General features: G+C 37.1%; 3 protein-coding genes and 1 pseudogene across 5 annotated transcripts; all 4 read right to left on the bottom strand.

Annotated features, from left to right (window-relative positions):
- Window positions 1–678: 678 nt before the first annotated feature.
- On the bottom strand, window positions 679–3097 carry Zbed9 (zinc finger BED-type containing 9; the record flags this gene model as incomplete). Its single annotated transcript, XM_019209335.2, is given in 9 exon segments — window positions 679–1616; window positions 1619–1706; window positions 1708–1849; window positions 1851–2182; window positions 2184–2301; window positions 2303–2346; window positions 2348–2739; window positions 2742–2803; window positions 2805–3097. Coding segments are annotated over 9 exon segments (1506 nt in total), but the record flags the coding sequence as incomplete, so codon positions are not given.
- A 309-nt stretch (window positions 3098–3406) lies between these two features.
- Window positions 3407–20978, bottom strand: LOC104870615 (SCAN domain-containing protein 3-like). Of its 3 annotated transcripts, none has more exons than XM_033761948.1 (3): window positions 20354–20978; window positions 9409–9556; window positions 3407–3743 (listed from the first exon to the last, which is right to left on the bottom strand). In XM_033761948.1, exons 1-3 carry the CDS (start codon window positions 20744–20746, stop codon window positions 3712–3714), a joined length of 573 nt encoding a protein of 190 aa, XP_033617839.1. In that variant the 5' UTR covers window positions 20747–20978; the 3' UTR covers window positions 3407–3711. The 3 variants fall into 3 exon arrangements, with proteins under 3 accessions (XP_033617839.1, XP_033617838.1, XP_010634600.1); XM_033761947.1 differs by lacking the exon at window positions 3407–3743 and adding an exon at window positions 6333–6454; XM_010636298.3 differs by lacking the exons at window positions 3407–3743; window positions 9409–9556 and adding an exon at window positions 15892–17889.
- LOC117285478 (SCAN domain-containing protein 3-like) lies at window positions 4824–6072 on the bottom strand. Its single transcript, XM_033761951.1, has one exon. It carries the CDS (start codon window positions 6048–6050, stop codon window positions 4827–4829), a length of 1224 nt encoding a protein of 407 aa, XP_033617842.1. The 5' UTR covers window positions 6051–6072; the 3' UTR covers window positions 4824–4826.
- Window positions 11084–11930, bottom strand: LOC104870616 (annotated as a pseudogene).
- Window positions 20979–20984: the final 6 nt, after the last annotated feature.

Here is a 20984-nt window from a genome sequence, read left to right on the forward strand (position 1 = left end):
CACAGGGGCTAGGTGAGTCAAAACCCTTATCTCCTGCTCTCATGAGGAGAATAGAAGGAGCGCAGGACAATCTGCAATGCCCCTGGCCAGGGACATCTCCATCAATTGGGAAGAACCACATGTGAAGCTGGATGACATAGGTAAGCAATTTCAATTCCTTATAGATAACTTCATTCTCTGAAAAATTCTCCTCTAGATCAATAGCCAAAACTGAGGTCAAAGAGAGCCCTAATCAGCTTCTTTACATCTGCTCTGACATGTCATTTTGAAGGTCAAATGTTCAACCATGAGTCTTTTATTGTCCCAGTGTCCTACTCCCTTACTAGAAAGAGATTTACTACTAAAATTGCCATTTTACTGGGCTCTCCTTCACAGTGGTCCTCTCTCATCCTGTAGAGTGTATTTCGTTTCCTTTTAATTGACCCACATTCACTCTGCAGAACATTTTAAAATCTAGCTTTACTAAATGTAGAACCTCACGAAAAACTTAAAAATTGGAAACAATACTTAACATATGGTAAATGGTCACATAGGAAATGGTACACATAATAAATTGTGGGCTGCAGGAATTAAACCACTTTCTAAATCTAGTCACCATTATCAGTTAAATTTTTTTCTAGTTTTAAGCTTTTATTAAAACACAAAGAATGCAATCCAACCAAGGTTTCAAGACCGAATGTTTCCTCCACTTTCAAAGCAAAAGGATAAATCTTTAGTGACATCTTTTGTATCTTTCCTTTCTTCAAGTTTGAATGTTACATTTATATGAAAATAAGAACTTACTGTAAATTGCCCTCCTTAGGAAGACTATTATTTTCTTCAAGGATCTTGGTTATCATTTACCCTAAAGACCCTGCCACATGCCATCTGTTTTCAGTCATTCTAAGCCACTATATTGACAGAGTAGATGTGTGACATTATCTTCAAACAATAGAGGATGTCAAATCTCCTTGACACGCTCATAATAACTGTGTCCTAAGTACTTCAGCAGTAATACAGCCGAGTCTAAAACCCTTCTGACTAAGCTTATTGCCATGGCAGTCTCCCATCCTTAAAAAACAGAATTTTTCAGTATGAGCCCAGAGCTTCAATACAATTATACCTCACCTGTTTACACAGTGTAACAAGGTATCTACAAAACAAACTCCAACTTCCAATTTAACCACCCTGATCAGTTGAACAAATGTAGCATCCTGCTGACACCCTGAACTGTATCTGAATTCTAATCTTTACTCCCTGAACTCACTCATGTGCCCTTTCATCATGAAAGCTGTCCTATAGTCTCAACCTGCTAAAGTATACAATAGTAAAGAAATACAAAAGACAAAATGAAGTTTTTAATATTAGGGCAAACAAAAAAAGGTATATTTCAATAAATATAACAGGAAAATATAATTTAAAAATTGTACAAATGCTTCACTAAATGTTTACAAATAGGCAATTTATGTAGAGAACTATTTTACTCATAACTTCATAATTCCACAATAGCAATTAAACAGAAAGCCTAAAGTGAAATTTCTCACACCAAATGCCTAAATGCATATGTTGCATGACCACTTTCCATGTCATTACATAAAATTTTTAATGTGATAAGTGAGCTTGCTTCTTGCTCCTTAGTCTAATCTAGGTTGGATCGATAACAATGCCACTCTAAGAGGATAGTGTATATTTAATCTGTTTCTGTGTTTTGTTTTAATAACACTTAAAAGTAGAGAATCCTGCCTCACACAGGCATATTGAAGGGAATAAAAGCAGAGATTTTAAAGCAATCTCAGCAAGTTCAGGGTACTCATTTTTAACTTTTATCCAAAATGAAGCAAGGGATACTGTATTTTTATATTTTATTTTCCTCATCAGAAGCTAGTTCCAACAACTTATCATGTAAGGCTACAGTTAATTTCAAATTATCCTTTGATGGGAGAAATGAGTTTTGGATCCATGAATTTCCTATACGTGGATCTTCTTTTGATGGAAAATAAAATTCAAGACACTAACAAATTTGTAGATGTTCACTGATAACTTTCTGCAGATGTGCATTATCAAGATCATGAACTTCACTAATGATTGTTGTTAATTTGTGGAACATGTCATAATAATTTTTAGAAACTCTGTATTTCCAACTTTCTAACTTTCATTTTTGTCTTTCAATCTTATCTGCCACTGAAAAACATGTTGCATTTTTTTCCTTGCACAGAAGTATTAAGATCATTAAAAGTACTAAAGATATCAAACAAATAAGCAAGCCTGGATATCCAATTCACATCTTTAAAAAGTTGAGCCCAAACAGGTTTCTTGCCTGGCAAAGAGTAAGAGATCATTTCGTATTTCAAACACTCTTGACAGAACTCTTCCCCCAAGACAACCACCGTACCTCAGCATGCAGTATCAGGTGCTTATGATCAGTTTCCATATTACTACATAATAAAGAGAACAATCTTGAATTTACTGCATTAGATTTTATATAATTCACAATTTTTACCATGTCAATAAGCACACTATATAGTTCAGCGGATATTTTTTTCATAGCAAGACCATCATAATAGATGAAGCACTGTGTTATTTTACATTCCAGAGCAAGTTCCTTAATCTGGGTGACCACTTTGGAATGTTTTCCTGTCATTGAAGCTGTACCATCAGAACACACTCCTACAAAAAATTTAAATTCCAAGCCACATCTGTGAACAATGTAATTCTTCACAGCTTCATACAGTTCTGAGCTAGTTGTTTGTACGCAAAGAGGCTGAAAAAAAATTCTTCCTTTATGTCATCATCATGTTCAAACCTTACATAGACTAAAAGAATTGTTAGCAACATCTCTGCACTCATCAAATTGCAATGAGAAGTATTTTGCCAACTTTATCTGCTCTATGAGTTGCTCTTCCATGCTATTAGCCAGCTCTTGAATCAGGTGAGCTATGGTGTCATTGGAAAGAGGTACTTACGCTACTTTCTTTGTTGTAGATTCACCCAACACTTCCAAGCCAACTTCTTTGATGCAGTCTTTCACGAGTGTCTCAGCAATTGTGTATGGTGTTTTGGACTTGGCGACTGGAAGTGCTACTTTATATGAAGCCCTCAGAGCCCTAATATTTGTTTGTTTTATTTTTGGTACCAGGGATTGAACTCAGGTCCGTGCGCTTGTGAGGCAGGTGCTGGAACCACTGAGCTAAATCCCCAGCCTAGAGCACTAATATTTACATGAGAAATATTGAATAGCTGCTTCAGTTGATTTTTTAATTCACTACTCTCTCAAAGAATTCTTTTGGTTGTGAACTTATTTCTTTTTTGGGGGGGGGTTTGAGACAGGGTCTCACTGTATAGTTGAAATTGACCTGGAACTCACTATGTAGCCCAGGCTGGTCTCAAACTCACAGCGATCCTCCTGCCTCATCCTCCTGAGTGCTGAGATTACAGGCATGCGCCACCACACCCGGCCTGTGAACTTATTTCTTTATGTTTTTAATATAAATGCTGCTTAACTTTTGATGGTTTCATTGCTTCATTAGCCAATACATTTCCACAAATAATACACTGTGGTTTCACCACTTCACCATCAATTACAGCTACAAAACCGAACTCAATATAAGAAGAATCGTATTTCCTAGTAAAACTTGTATGAACTCTTTTCACTTTTCTTTCTCCAGAATGATTTCTACTGCTACCACTTTTTTTTTTATTACTACTGCTCTATTCCAAGAAGGTATTTTCTTGTCAAGAAAGTCCAGTGAAGCTTTTTTCGCCATCTGCAAATTAGGATTCAATTAGTAATAGAAAATTTAATTCCCTATCTTAATGTTAAAACAATAAATTCAAAACTAGACTTGATTAAAAACAAAAAGTGATTTTAAACTGTTATAAAAATAAATAAATGCTTACATTTTTGAGTTTGAAATATAGTGGTACCAATTTGGTTCACAAACAGAATTTTGTTTTTGCTTGTGAACTCTGTATCAGGTGACAGATACAACCACAGTCATCTTTCCCATGAACATGAACATGGCCATTTTTTCCAGAATGGTGCAATGAATTAAGTTCATGAACCAAATACCACTGTACTTTTAAGTTACAGATGATGAATTAAATGTAAAACAGCAAACATTACAGTGTAATCTTAATTATGTTTACTAGTGCAACTCCCAATACAAGAGATTCACCTTGAGCAGTTAGCAACACCTAAAGTGGTCAATATTCAGTAAGATGAATCCATTAATCATGTGCTTGGATGCTGTAGCAATGCCAAGTTGTTATGTTTATTTTTCTTGTATTATTATATATTTCTATAATTTCAGTTTTTATATTCCTCTCATGGACAGGTAAAAATAATTTGCAAGCCATAACATCAATAGTCTTCAGATCATACTTTGAATACCACTAGCCTTAATCAAGGGTAACTATTTCAAAACATCAGCTCTACCTCAGAAAGACTGATTTAAAATTGTGTAGGCCTTATCTCATGTTCTCCATTCTAATCTCACAACTGAACTCTGCCTATACAAACTTGTCTTCTGGGGCCTGGGATTTAGCTCAGTGATAGCCTGTCTTGCAAGCACAAGGTCCTGAGTTCAATCCCTGTACCAAAAAACAAAAGACAAATGACTTGTCTTCTGATGAACTTTATCATCCCTCACCTCTCTTAAGTATCTTTACTTGATTTGAAATGTCCTTTACTCTTCACCCAAACTCACATAAAATTGAAACAAATTCATTTTTCTGTAGAAAGCTATCGTATATAGTATCTTCTTGATATTAGATTTCTTGTTCCAAGAAATGTGTAAAAAGAGATACTGTTCATCACCCCAAAACAATAAACAACATAGCATTCAAAGTTATAACTTCAAATCTGATGAAAAGGTGAAGTCATGCCCTTCATTAGGGAAAATACATTGAAGGAGACCAAAGTTCTTATCCATCAAGAGCACGGCAAAGAGCAATAAAGTTTTTCCCCTGCTTTCATTACATAAGATACTCAAACTCTTATCTAGTCTCCTGTGTCTGGTGAAAATGGCTAACTCTGATGGCTTTAGCATTTTGGAAGGTTGAACATGCAACCCTCTCTGAATCTGTTTCCTTTTCATTGTACTGGTCTCATGACAAAGACTACCATTTATTTGTTGACCACACTCTACAGCCTCCTCGTGAGAAGATACCCCATGGAGTGCATGGACATTTCCAAGATATGATACACAATTACCTGTCCCTATGGATTCTTTTTCACAAATTACACAGGATAAAAATCTTAGCCTGCTTTCAGGAGGGGGATTTTTAGCCACATTAGTGATAACAGAAAGATTTTCCTCAGTGTCACTACTATCTGTTCCAATGTCAATATTTTCTTCATGCTGGGCTCTGAGAGTATTTTCTAACTCTTTATTGACCTGGTCTAATTCATTTTTTCTGTGCAGTCTGCTAACAAGCTCTGCAGTTAACTGAGACAGGTCTAGCTTAGCTTCAGATCTACCTACATCTTCACATGCAGTCTGCTGCATGCCTCTGTGATAGGGCTGGTTTTGGATTATCTGAATGAGCCACAAAAATTCAGCCCACTGTGGTGAATTGTTCACTTGCATCCAGGAGAAGATCCTCTTTTGGATTTCCTCAATTTCTTCTGTAGAACTTTCACTTTGGCAAACCTGAGGCTTCCCATGGACCAACTTTAATTCTGACCAAATATTACTGATTTCTCTGATGATCTGGCTTGAAAATTCTCTCCCGTTATTGCATTGTAAGAAACTGGGTGCTCCAATAATGGCAAAAATATATAAAAGAGCATGTGTAACTTCCTGAGGCCTCTTAGATTTTAGTGACCTCAAAAAACTTAACTTCATATGAAGGCGTTGATAATGCATAATAAATTTATATTCCCCATCAGGATTCAATTGCATGTCTATGAGATCTACCTGGCACCTGGAGTTAATTTCCTTAATTGACTTTGATGTTAGAACTTTCTTGAGTTCTGAGTTTTTCTGCTGGCATGGTTTACAGAGTGTCAGATATAGCATGATAACTTCTTTTGTGATGTTCTTGTATTTAGCTTGCAATTCTTTCTCCATGCGAGTACGTCTACCATGTCCAATGCAGAGATGTGTATCATGCAGAATATCAAATAAGTCCTCACTGTGTAAATAATACTGTACTTTATCTGTTAAACTATTTATAGCCTCAGTCAGCTTCTCATTTCCTTGTGCAAGGATCAATTCAAATTTAGCCAACTGACGCTAGTCAACTGACTCTTTTGCCTTAGCTTTAGCCTCTTTCACTTTTCTTATCAATTGACAGTACTTAGCTTTAGAAAATATTTTAGTATTATTACTTTTGTTTTCCAATAATAACGCTAAGCTTTTGAAGAACTGTTATCTCATGTTTTCTGGCTCAATTTCTTCTTCATTAGCATCTAAGCTACTGAGGTTATTGTCACCCATTCTTTGAGACATCATGGAAAGCCACAAAAATGACCCTAAAATATAGAGGAAAAAAAGTAATTAGAATATGTGGGAAGTGTGGGGGGTAGCCAATAAAATGTGGGGTAAAAGTGGGCTACAGACACAAAAGGGAAAAGTGATTTTGGCTAGGAAGCCAATCTTGATGGAATGAAGGAAAGGTGAAAACAACAGCCAGGAACAAAACTGTTCTGATACAGTAAAAGAACAGAAAGCTAGAATGTGGATTTCCAGTAAAGTATCAGGATAAGCCTCAAGGAAAGCACTATCTCATGTAAAGCAGGATGTGAGTTAATGTTTGCATTTATTTACTACATAAGAATATTATTTTGGTTTAGAGAACCTTCAGCAATATGGTAATCATTTTTTTAAAGCTTCAGACCACAACCACATTTTCTATTTTATTCAGTCAGGTTGTCTGGTATATACTATCAATATTTTAAGCACCATAATATTGCTTTTCCACTTAATAGGTATATATTGGCTCTAGTTTTGGGCCTGTGAAACTACAAACCCAAAAGTCTCTGATCAAGCAAAGCATATTAAAAGAAATGTTTAGAATATTCATAATAACACAAACACTTAGAATATCCTATTACCTCAAGCCTGGCTTACTAAGTCTGAAGAAAAATATTTTGAAAACAATAAAAAAATTTTGAAATTAGTATCTTACATCCAGACAGTCTTATAACTGTCCATCAGGTAATACTGTACATACTAATTTGCATTACAAATATTGAACTAGTAAATTCAAATCACTCTTAAATGGTCATAATTACCAAACTACTTTAAGTCAATATGTTACTGTGTGTTTTGGCCTCATCTAGCTCTCAATTTCTCCAGTAAGACTCCTTAGGTCATTAAATTTAAGAGTGTGTTTCAGAAAAACAATCTATTCATAAGCCAAATTAGCACTATAACACTTTCTTTTTTAACCGCTTCACAGGTAGATCTAAGAAGATTGTAAGTTTCTAAAGAAACAGGGATCACTTAGTTCTCTAGCATCTTTCCACAGTATCTAACTTTTTTTTTTTTGCATTTTGACTACATTCAAAAGTGCTTTGATGGGCGTGGTGGCACACGCCTGGAATCCTAGCACTGGGGAGGATCGCGCTGTGAGTTGAGACCAGCCTGGGCTATATAGTGAGTTCCAGGTCAGTCTCAACTACATAGTGAGACTCTTTGTCTCAAACAACAACAACAACAACAACAAAAACAACAGTGAGTTCCAGGTCAGTCTCGCTATATAGTGAGACCCTGTCTAAAAAAACCAAAAAAACAAACTGTATTTAACTGGCAAAACTGGCAATCAGAAAAAAGAAAAAAAACGTTTGCAGAAATGTTGGTCTGTCTAGTAATTTGTATTAAGTGGGATTCATTGTGATGCCTCTGCATTCTATTGCTTCAACTATTACTTGATGGTGGCATAAAATAAAATTTAGCCTGTGGTATCAGTAATAGAAATGATAACTTTCTAAAGAAGGGGTTTATCATAATGCTGCTTCTTAAGGGATTCTTAAGGGCTTCTAGGATTTCATTCCCTTCTGCTGTGCCATCTTTTAAAATATATACATATATATAACTATGTTGACCAGTCCTGGTTATATTCTTTTTCCCTTCTCTTTGGACCATGATAAGCCCTTCAGTAGTGATTTCAGAGCTGGGTAACTTTGAAATTTAAGTGAAGAGACTACATGGAAAGCTAATTTTCATGTTTAATATAAGGTGTTCCTTAGGTGTGTTACAGATTTATTTTAATCCATTTGACTTATGCTCCAAAGTAACTGCAATTTTATGGTAATAGTACAGCAAATTATGATGAATAGTTTTACTTGTGTGTTGAAGTCATGTTCACATGCTTAAATCTGGGTATCAGAATTTAAGCAACTGTTGAAATGTATGAATGTCTCCTTAATATACTGAGTACAAAGCAAAAAAATAACAAAAAACAAAAAACAAAGAATAGGGCCGGGGATTTAGCTCAGTGGTTCTGCCACCTGCCTCGCAAGCACAAGGACCCAGGTTCGATCTCTGGTACCAAAAAAAAAAAGTGCTTCACACAAGACACATCATTTACTGGTACAAATTCCCTATGATGAATGTTATCATTATGTATATCTAAAATGTACCAATAAATGTTTTGCTAAGAACAAAACAAAACAAAAACAAAAGAGTTTCATAAAAATTGGTTGGCTAACTTTACAGTGAAATAAAAATGGTGAGTGCTTTGAATGCAGTTGAAAAGGCCATCACAGGAACAGTATTTCTTTACACACTGATCCATTTTGTGCTATGGTACTGAACTATGAGAAGGAAAAGAAGGTAAACTAGAATGTGTTTGGGGAGGAAATATAGGTCAACACAAATCAGGAGAATACGAACTCAGGTAGGTAGTAGAAGAAATATTAGTAAGTCAGATAAGCAGAGAATGGAGACTTTCTAGAAGTGTAGGAGAAAGACACTTTCTTCATCATGCTTCTGCATTTTATGAAAAGCGAACTTCTCCAGAACTAGGCCAGCCTGCACGCATGCCTCCATAGTACACCCTTCACAGACATTAGAACATGAACAGACTTAGACTTCAGAAATTGCCTTATTCAGTAGCACTTTTTAGTATTTCCAAGGCTTACATAACCATAATGTGACAAAAGCTGGGTGCACAGGCTCTAGCAATGGGATGCAAGGTCAAGTGCTCAATATTCACACACAGAGGTGTCTCCTTTTTTCATCCACAGATACTAATTAACTCTACTACAGAAGATCCACAGAAAATCTTGTGTTCAACTGTTTTGACATTATTACATGACAGCCTAACTGATCACCACTAGGAACATTACATTACATTGGTTAATTTTTCCTTCTACTACATTCAGTAGAAGTTGAAAAGGAGTGAAGTCTCTCATAACCTCAAGGACTAGACCCTTCCTTCCTGCAAGTCTTCTGCACTTTCCCAGGACTAAATCATCCTCACCATTATCTCGAAGAGTGTGTGGCTCTGGAGAGTCACATTCCATTCCATCTTCTGCAGGCTGGTGTTCAATACTCATGAACTCTTGTGCCGAATCCAGAGCAGTCATTTTTTCCACAGGAATTTCTTGCTCATAAGCATCCTGTGGAATCTGGGACAAATGGGTGCATTTAATAATCAACATAAATAATTATTGCACAACCCATAGTAAAGCCTCAAAATATTCTTGCACTGAAACAAAATGTCAGGTGAAAAGAAATTGTCTTCATTGTATTCTTAAGGGCAATGCAAGATAAACTGAGAAATGAAAATAAAAGAGAAATTTAAAAAGCCAGAGCTATACACAGAAACTGACTAATGGACAGGAGTTGATATGTACTCCTATAGTTTCTGTTTAGGGTAAAAAACAATGGAAGTACATTAAAGACATATGTCCTAAATTGAGGTAACTGAAAGAAAAGTTGAAAGTAAATGTTTGAGAGTAGGAGCAAGTTATCTAATAGTGACAAGTGATCTATTTAACACAGCAAAGAACTTTATAGTAGTAGTTCTAAACCAAAAGATTCCTTTTGTAGGGTTGGACCATTCCATACACTCACCACCAACACACTAGAGGGCTTATTTTCTGTCAGGCCAACAGGCTGTGTTGTCAGGCTTTGGATTTTTCATAAATCTAGCAGTTGATAAGTGGTACTTCTATATATGTATTTTTAACAGTGATACAATATACCTTTGTTCACTTATTTGAGTCAGAGGGTCAAAAAAAAAATTATTACTGGGCCGGGGCTTTAGCTCAGTGGCACTGAGCCTGCCTCAAAAGCTCAAGGTCAAGCCGGGTGTGATGGCACATGCCTATAATCCCAGTACTCAGGAGGCTGAAGCAGGAGGATTGCCGAGTTGGAGACCAGCATGGGCTACATAGTGAGTTCCAAAAAAAAAAAAAAAAAAAAAAAAAAAAAAAAAAAAAAAAAAAAAAAAAAAAAAAAAAAAAAAAAAAAAAATTGCTAATGTAGATATCAGGCAAACAGAAAGGAGCTTTAGAAATCCAGTTACCTTTGAGTTTATTTAAAATAAGAGGAAAAGGTCATAATGCTTTCATGCAATACATACTTGGTTCTTTAAATAAAAACTGTGACAAAAAGAATTAAGGACTGTTGAACTTGTGATTCATATAAAACACCAACATTTGGGTTGTACATAATTAAAGAAACATCGCACTTTCAAAATATTGTAATAATCAATACATAGAGGTATATCTTATGTGGGCATAGGGATGCAGTTGAGAAAAGAAAATATCACACTGGAACTATACAATTTCTCATTGAGCAAGAAAAGAAATATTGTAGCTGGGCGTGGTGGTGCATGCCTGTAATCCCAGCAGTCGGGAAGATCGCTGTGAGTTTGAGACCAGCCTGGGCTACATAGTGAGTTCCAGGTCAGTCTTGACTTCATAGTGAGACCCTGGCTCAAAAAAAAAAGAAAAAAAAAAGAAATATTGAACTTTCATACTGATTTTACAGAATTTCTATACAGTACCTTGACTTAAATCCAAGTGTAAAAGTTAAGACTCTCCTTCTCCTCCTCTGTTTTTGATGAACTGTGTGGTAAACTTTATTTTTTTAATTTTTTTGTGCCAGGGATCAAACTTGGGCCCTTCTGCTTGTGAGGCAGGCGGTGGAACCACTGAGCCAAAACCCTGGCCCCTGTATGGTAAACTTTAGATGACTTTTCCCCCTGGATTTTACCTGGGAGTGGCCTGTTTAATATTTTAGTTAAAAGAGGACAGGTATGGCACTTTTTAACTGATGTAGCCAATGTTAATATGTCTTAGGATCTCAGGAAGTTTCATATTCTTTACAGCTGATACAGCACAGGCTGGAGCTCCTGATAAGCCAGCCTCAGGCTTCTCCAGTTTATTTTGTGCATAGTTTGTGTAATGAATTCGTTCATGTTGGTCTCCAATCTCCATTTCCAATTATCCCCCATCACCATTTCTGTAAGAATAATATGAACCTTGTCTACATGGAAAATTAAATCCAGTTCACATTTTCAAGACATTTGTCTAACGTTTCCACAAACACTTGAATTAAATATAAAATGCCAAGTTCACTTTCTGAAGAATGCACATAGAACACACACAAAAAAATATGGTGTTGCATAATGTCTATATATTGTTGTGAGATCCTCCAATTAATAATCATCCATCTAGGAAGTTACAAATATTTTCATCTCTCTTTGTTACCAAATGGAAAGTCTTTCTGGTGATTTGTTGTTGTGTATCTTCACTGTAGGGCTAGTAGAACTTTGAGAGCTGTGGCTTTCCGTGGTTGTTGAAGGTGAAGATCGCCTTGATCATAGCTGGGCCAGGCCAATCTGGTAGGTATTGGGGACAGGCCCATGTAGTTTTAATTTGATGTTATTATTATTGAAGTTGAGCATCTTGGAACAGATTTAAAAGCATTTCTTAAAATGTTTGTGAAAACTGCACAGATCAATTTTTTTTTCCTCCCATATTAGAAGGGCATTTCAACCTAGTGCATTTCTGGTAAGATTAGGTTTTACCCAATATATTTTACAAATAATTTCGTTAATGTATTGAATTTGCTCGCAGGATTTTGTATGTGTTCATATTTAAACTTTTTCACATAGAATTTAATAACTTTTTTCTCGATATGGCTATTTTGTACTTTCTATTGCTTCACTGATGTGCCATGTATCAATACCATAGTTTTATCTAAAGAGACTTTTTGTTTCCTTAATGCCTAGGCTATTTCCTGTTCTTTAAAGATTTCTTTTTCCCCAGCAATTCTTTCATTTATTTACACATTTGAAGAAGTTCCTGGATTTTAACAATTTGATTTCTGTTAGCAATTAGTTATATCTCCTAAGACTGTGGGTAGAAATTCATTTTCCATTATCTTTATGTTTTGGGTTCTAGGGAGTAGTTACCTGCACTGGTAATATCTCAATGAGGTATTATCTACTCCAGTAACCCCATTAGAATTGATTCCAATGGGCAGGTTGGCCATTTCTCAGCTTCCTTGGGTTCTGATGGCTTACTTCTTTCTATTACTTTAAGTAGCAGGTGATTTTTCTTGGACTTTTACTTCACTGATTATATGGCTAAATAAGGAATACAGTGATTAGAAGATGTGAGTAACAAGTTATCTGGCCAGATATTTAAAAAATGTCCAGGTGTGATGGCACACACCTATAATCCCAGTGCACAGGGGGCTGAGGCAAGAGGGCTGCCACATGTTAGGCCAGTCTATGCTACACAGTGAATTCAAGACCAGCCTAGATGTCTCAAAAACCTGAAAAAAAAAAAAGAAAGAGAAAGAGAGAGAGAGAGAGGGAGGGAGGGAGGTCATTACCATTAATTGGAAAGTATTGCAGGGGCTGGGGATTTGGTTCAGTGGTTCTGCCACCTGCCTCAAAAACACAAGGGCCCTAGTTTGATCCCTGGTACAGAGAAAGAAAGAAAAAAATTCAACGTGAATGAGTATTTTCAATGGAAAACATTCAGTCAGAAAGTGAACTGAGATTGATTAGTAAGTTAGAGAATGCTTAAAAGAAATGTTCCTTTAATATAAAACCCAGTTTACCTCCAAATTATCCACTTCACTGTTACAATGATGTTTGATTAGGTTACACTTTCTTGAGAAATCAGGACAACCTATTCAATTCTATAGTATATTCCTTCTTTTAGCATGTGTGTAAATTTATTAGGTCTTTTTAAAATTCAGGCCTATAAAGTGCAGTTGTCACACCACGCATTATCTGTGCCAAGCCTAAAAATTAGTCAGTGTCCAACAGCAGAGCCTGATAGTAATACAAGAGGACAGCAGACGTCCTAAATGTAGTCCTATGTAGAATTGCCTAATATACTGTATAATACTGTATTTGTGTACTCAACTTACCATAACTTCACCAAAATAATGTGTACCTATAACTTCCATGATGGAGCCTTAAAGCCCTACACAGACACACAAAGGAATCACACTGTTATATTATTCTAATTTTGGAGAGTTCTCACTGACTTAGAGAACTTCTAACCATTTCTACATGTGGATCTTTGATAGTCATTTAAATATTAAGTAAACTGAAAGTGAGCATGTTAGGCAGAATAGATTCTGAATCTTCACTGCTGTGAAATGTAGGGGGCACATAATGAAAGTATGCAATAGCTAATAATCTCCTAAAGCACCCTTAAAGCCAGGAGTGGTGATGCACACCGTAATCCCAGCATTTGGAAGGCTGAGGCAGGAGGATCATGAATTTGAGGCTAGTCTGAGCTACATAGTGAATTCAAGTTCAGTCTAAAGTACATAGCAAGACCCTGTCTCAAAACAAAAGTCCTATTCTCTAGTAGCCTCTAGAATCAATCATACCTCTATGATTAATTGTAATACTGTAAGCAAAAGCTTCTCAAGAAGCCAAAAAACTACTATCTCTCTGAGACAGAAACGTACTAAATTATACTGATTTAGTATATTGCAGTGAAATCAGGCCTGAACTCTTCAACTGGGGGCTGAGTACAGACACCTGCTTCCAGTTGAGTGTGATAGTTTTCCACAAAAGAAACTATTACTCTGAAGTCTACCAACAATAGATTCATTTTGCTTTTAGTATTTTACATAAACAGAATCATGCAATAGGTATTCATTTTTGTCTGTCTTCTTTGATTAAATTATGCTTGTAATGTTCATCCTCTGTTTATGCTTGTAATGCTTCCTCTGTTGAAGCACTTCTTTAAACATCTTCATTAATACATTATCTGTATAAATACGCCACACATATTCATCCATCCCACATATTTTTTGTTTTTTTCATCCTGGGAATTGAACCAATGGCTTTGCCCATAAAAGGCACCTTTTCTAACACTGAACTATATGCCCAGACCTCATTCTACTCTTAATAGCTATTTGAATTATTTAGAGTTTTTGGTACTTATGATGAGGCTACTGTGAATATTCTTTTGTCTTTACAGTTTTCTATTGATATGTACCTTGTAGCAAGTTTGATGGATCATTGAGAATGGTAGATACTTCCAACATGGTCATAAAATTTTACTCCTGACAATAGTACATAATCATTCCAGCAGCTCAACATCCTAAAAGTTACTCGTGTCAGAACTTTTAAAACATTATGGTTAACATAAAATGGTTCCATATAGTTTTGATTTGCATTTTTCTGATTATTAATGATTGAATGATTGTTTTATAATTTTATTGACCAACTGGTTATTCTTTTTTCTTAAGAGTAGGTATCAAGTCCTTTGTTGATTTTTCCATTGGGGTAGCTTTTTTTTCTTACTGAACTGTATAATAGTACTTTACACATTCAGATGAGAGTTTGTCTGATCTGACACAGGAAAAACTGTCTATAAGATCTTATTGTTTAGAAGTTATGCTCTCTGGGGCGGGGGACACCACCTGCCTCACAAGCACAAGATTCTGAGTTTGATCCCCAGTAACCACCACCCCCCGAAAAAAAACAAGAAGTTATGCTCTCTGGACTATTAGGATTTTCAGTGTCAAACAATGACAAATGAAGCAATGGAAAGCAATTATGGCAATTCAAAACAAGGCAATCCTATTTTTAAAAAAAAGATACATGTGGTTCTACAAAAGAAGTTGCCATAAGTCAATTATAATGCAGAAATAAGTTTTTAGACTTATGTTAAAAATGTTATTCATTGATCAATTTAAATTGCAAGTCTAGAAATGAAGTTGTGACACAGTTTAAATTACTACAAAATACTGTTGATCTGTATGTCCTGATATATTTAAGCTACCTAAAGTTTATCAACTCTCCATTTATGTAAGCTGAAAATACTAAATTAATCGGCTGGGTGTGGTGGTTCATGCCTAATAATTCCAGTATTCACAAGGCTGAGGCAGGAGGACTGCCACAAATTCAAGGTCAGCCTGGACTATATAGTGAGTCTAAGGCCATCGTGAAATACACAGTGAGACCCTGTCTTACAAAAACATACAAATGAAAATAAATGACAAAATAACCAAAAGTTATCCTATATTCCTGTATTTGATAATAAAATGTTTTTTGTTTGTTATACTGTGGCTGGAATCCAATTCTTGAAGTCTCTAAACTAGCCACTACTTATACTAAATAAAGGCAATTCTGCAGTATTTTCAGTTTTCTTAAGGCCTTCATATACATACATACATACATACACACACACACACACACACACACACATATATATATGCATATGCATATATACATACATACATACATAAGCGGAACCACTGAGCTAAATTCCAGGCCCAAGGCCTTCATATATTAAAGCAGTGATGGTGAGCCTTTTCGAGACCAAATGAACAAACTGCAACCCAAAATTGACTTACTGCCAAGTGCCAACACTTGAGATTTTAAGGTAAGGAAAAACAACATATACACTAGCATCTTTTGTCTTAAAAGAAAAACACAGTAACAGAGCTTTCAGTGATACAAATGACTTTTTATTGAAAAGTAAAAGCTTGCATTTGGTGTGCTTTTGCACAATTAATGTGATCTTTGCTGTTGTATGCATGCTGATAGTTTGTCAAACCGTGGCTCATACTTTGTTAGTTTGAGAGCAACATATGCAGCACTCAAGTCATCTGTCAGTCTGTTTCTTGTATCAGATTTGATATAATTCAAAGCTGAATACAGCTGTTCACAAGCATAAGATGATCCAAACAAAGTAAGAAAAGCAATCCCAAGTGCTTTCATTGACTTAAAATTATTTGGCAAAGAATTCCACACTTTAAGGATTTCATTTTCAAAACTACCAACTGTGCTGTGCTTTGTCAGCCCTTCAGACTCTATCTTCTCTATCTTCTCAAGTGTTGCACGCAGGTCATAAAATTTATTTTTCCAGATAGAGCTTTCTTGAAATTCCAGCAGCTCCATTTCCAGATTTCCATAATCTAACCAATATAAGCAGGAAAGATCAAGTTCTTCAAATTTGGCTTTATCTGGAGAAGTAAGAAAACACAGGGTTGTCTCCATCTTATGAAACTGTAAAAATCTGTTACTAAAATTCTCCTTTATAGCTGCTACCATACTAGAAAATTCCTTGTAGATTTCCTGATAGTTTATAAATTTGTCTGTAAATGTAGATTTTTCTAAATGAATTTTTAGATTTGGAAAATATTTCAGCTGCCCACTTTCTAGATCTCTTTCAAAAACCTGCAGTTTTCTCTCAAATGTTTTGATATCATAAAACATCCTTTCTGCTGTTTTCCCTACACTTTGTAGTCTTTTGTTAAGTACATTGAAGTGTAGTGTAAAATCTGTAAAAAACATGAGGTTATTAAGCCAGTCCATATTAGTGAGTTGTGGATATTCCTGCCCTTTTTCATTCATAAACAGTCTAATTTCATCCAAGCAGGCTACAAATTTCTCCAGGACTTGTCCTCTGCTCAGCCACCGGACATTACTGTACACAAGTAAAGCATTATACTGTGCCTGAACCTCAAGAAGTGCTTGAAACTGGTGAAAATTAAGAGCATGAGCCATGATGTAATTCACCATCTTTGAGACATCTTTGAGGATATCATCTAGTTTTTTGCTGCTTTCCTTTCCACAAAGAGCTTCTTGATGTATAATACAATGAAACTGAATGACTGGATGTTTTGCTTCTTTAACAAAGAACTGAATGAAACCCGACGTTGCCCCAACCATGCAAGGTTCCCCATCACTAGTAATTGAAACCACTTTTTCTGGTCTTATGTCTTGTGACAAAAAAGCCTCCATCACAGCATTGTAGATATCTATCCCTTGTGTTCTTCCAGGCAACGACACCAGTTTCACCAGCTCTTCTCTCATGACGTCACCAACAGCATAACGCAAAATTATTGCTAGGCTTGTATGATTATTTATATCTGCGCTTTCATCCAAGCACATGGAGTAACAGGCTGCCTTTTGTAAGTCAGTGGTGAGCTGCTGACTAACATCACTTGCCATGCGCAGGACTCGATCTTTAACAGTATTTCGGCTAAGTGGCATCTCAGAGATTCGTTGCATAATTTCATCCTTGTTTGGGAAATCATGAAAAAGGGAATTACTTCCAGACAACATAGCCATTTTGATAAAGTCCCCATCAGAGAGGGGCTTACCGTGCTTTACTATGCTCAGTGAAATCTGAAAGCTGGCAGTTGTCAGATGATTTGTTTTAGAAAGATAGTTGCAAAAACTAATATACTGAGAACGGTATTTCCTCAATTTTTCTTCCAGAAATTCTTTCCTTTCAGCTTCACCAAGTTCGGCAATACTTTTGTGGTTGGTGTCAAAGTGCCGTCTGACACTTGATGTGCGACACACAACACTTTTGCTACACAAAATACATAACGCTTTCCCATTGCATTCGATCACTCCAAATGATTCTGTCCAGGCCTCTTGGAATGATCTTCCACTATCTGTTTTCAGTTTTGCTTTCTTTGCTGTAGTCATTTTTTGGTGTTCAAGACTTGGAGTCTACAAAAACACAAAATTAAAAAAAAAAATGAAGCACTCAACACAAAATCTATCCCTATATCAAAAACAGCAAACACTATTAGTTAACACTAAAGAATTGGATATTCCCCAAATCAACAATCTATAGTAGTGATTCTCAAATGGGATTCCTCCTGAATTTGCTGATCACCAGCACAAGGGGCAATGTTCTACTGATCACCAGCTTGTGGCCTGCTCTGAAAAAGGCATCTGAGTGCATTTCATACCTTGTAGGGCTCCTGCTACAATCACAGCTAATCCAAGCAAAAATATATTTCCTTGCTCTTGTTTTCATAAATTCTTCACAAACAACTAAGTATGATGCTGCAGATTCAAATACGTCAGGGGGACAGCACATTAAAAGATTCTCCATTTCTTAATTAGAACATCTCTTTGCTAAATCTTACATACTAAATTTCAATTTTTCATAAGAAAGCTAAAGTCTTGTGTTAAAACAAATGTATTAAAACTGAGAGCCAGTCCAAATGTGTGCAATATATATATCTTGATAGTGCACTGACCAGGCATATGAAAGCTCTGTGAAGACGTGCCTAATTAGTCACAGTTCATGACATCATGGCCTGGGGCTATCACTACTTTTGAAGAATGCACATGGCCCCTGTGTGTGCTGTTATCCAATGCTCACTGCTGGAGGGATGTTAGGGCAACTTTGCTCAGAAACCAACACAGAGTCTGCTGTAGCATGCATGCTATAGGTTCAGCACTACTGTCCTAAGGCTTTCTCTAAATTTTGAGAAAGGACACACTTGACTGCATCTTCTCTGGTATTCAACAACCCACACACTTAATAAATGTTCCACTTCTTCTGTTTCTGTATGCCTTGTTCTAATGGATTTTGCAGAACTGGCAGCTGTTCCAGTTAGATAACTTTCTTTTACTTTCCCAGCACTGATTCATATTTTATACAACATTGACTTCTTCATGCTAGTTGTACATCCAGTGTCACAGGTCCTTTGATTTCTTGCCAAACATTTTACAATTTAAAGCTTTTCTTCAATTGTCAAAGCTTTTCTTCTTTTACACTATCAGTAATGTTACCACCAACATGCTTCCATGGCACTGTGGACCCCTCACCTTGCTTGTTTTCTGGAATATGAAAAAGCTTAGCAAAAAATGCACAAAGATGGTGGGGGTGGGGGTTTTACAATTAACCACTTCCAAAACAGTGTATGACCAAGAGAGCCAAACAGAAGGAAGTGAGGGGAAATGGGCATGACATGTAATACTGTATGTTTTTATGATTTGCTTCAATATTCATCTACAACCAGATACTTTGAATTCAGTTGCTCTTACTTGGTTACCCAAAACAACTTGCTGAAGATGCTAATATATAAGCCAGGAAAATTTCAACTTTAAACTGATCTCATTTTAAAGATTTTACATTCTACAAACACATGTTTTAATAAATCAAACTGCATACCTAAAAGGTCCTCTTCAAAGAAAGCAAATAAATATATGGATAGTATCATGACTGAAATGTGTCTAGCAATATCAATGGTATTCTAAAATTACTATCACAGCAGGCTAAGATATTGTTGATTCTAGTGTAATGTTTAAAGACTTTAAAAATTCTTCTGAGTAGAATACTAGACTCATAACACATCATATATCAACAATTCTAGGTATTAATTAGTGATACAGCCTATCATATAATCAACCCAGATCTTTCCTGACATTTCCACCAAATTTCTCCCCCCCTCCCCTTTCTGTCTCCTCTCTCTCTTTGCAGTACTGGAAATGGAACTCTGGGTCTCCTACATGCTAGACAATTTTCTACCATTGGCCCACAATCTTTTTATTTTTTGAGACAAGGTTTCTCTAAATTGCTCAGGCTGGCCTCAAGCTTGTAATCCTTCTGCCTCAGCCTTCCAAGTGGCTGGAATACAGGCATGTGGCACCATGCCCACCTCTAGGCTACTTCTGTGTTTGTCTCTTCCAGAAGATGTTTCTCATATTCTTTTTCTTTTGGTACTGGGGATCGAATTCGGGACCTTGTGCTTGTGAGGCAGGCAACTGGACCATTGAGCTAAATCCCTGGCCCTGTTTCTCATATTCTTAGGCTGATTTATTTTCATGTACGATAAAAGTAATGGACATCATAACGTAAGATAGATATACAAAACAGTAATTATTTTATACATTTACCTAATATAAATTCTTGAGTCTTACAATCATTAAATACAATTTGTACTATAAGCAATAAAGCAAGGTTTCCCATTTGGTTAAGTAATCTCATTTGAAACAGCCATCACACAAAAACTATCTCATAACCAAAAGTCTATTCATTTACACTGTGATAAAACACGACATACGTACTCAAAACCACACTTTGCAGCGACCAGGATGACGTTAATCCATCCCACTGACCTCATCCTGGACCCCTGCACTCAAATTCTCTACAGAAAGTGGCTTCTCCACTTCTCACCTGCTGCTTAGGCTCATCCAGCTCCCTCTCCAAGTCCTCCAGCACAGTCACCGCCTCCTCCCCACTCTCTGGATGCTGTTCGCGGACCCAGGCCCGCAGCTCCTCGGGCAGGATGGCCAGGAACTGCTCCAGCACCAGCAGCTCCAGGATCTGCTCCTTGCTGTGGGCTTCGGGCCGTAGCCACTGGTGGCAGAGCTCGCGGAGCCGGCGCAGCGCCTCCCGGGGCCCCGGGGTCTCCTGGTAGCAGAAATGCCTGAAGCGCTGCCGAGATAGCTCTCTAAGGCACGACACGCCCCTCGGCTGGCCGGGCTCCTGGTCCCAAGCGCGGTCCTCCTCTTTCACCGTCACCTGGACGATGTCCCCCGACTGCCCTGCAGCCCCGCCGGCCTCCATCCCTCCCGGGAGGCCACTCCGCTCGTGCTCTCGAAGAGCGTCCCTGAGCTCTAGTATCCGCCTCTGCCCCGACCTAAGGAGACACCTGGCGCGGAACTACGCAGATGGGCTGAGGCGGGCTCGTCCGCGTCACAATGCAGGCCATTCCCTTCAGAGCGACGGGACACTCGCGCGACAGGAGCCCCAGCTACCCGTGCCAGCGCGTACTGCTGCGCGGGGACATCAGGGAGGGGCCGCC

The sequence above is a fragment of the Fukomys damarensis genome, unplaced genomic scaffold (genome assembly GCF_012274545.1).
Source record: "Fukomys damarensis isolate Sample0158 unplaced genomic scaffold, DMR_v1.0_HiC HiC_scaffold_10, whole genome shotgun sequence".
Taxonomy (NCBI): Eukaryota; Metazoa; Chordata; class Mammalia; order Rodentia; family Bathyergidae; genus Fukomys; species Fukomys damarensis.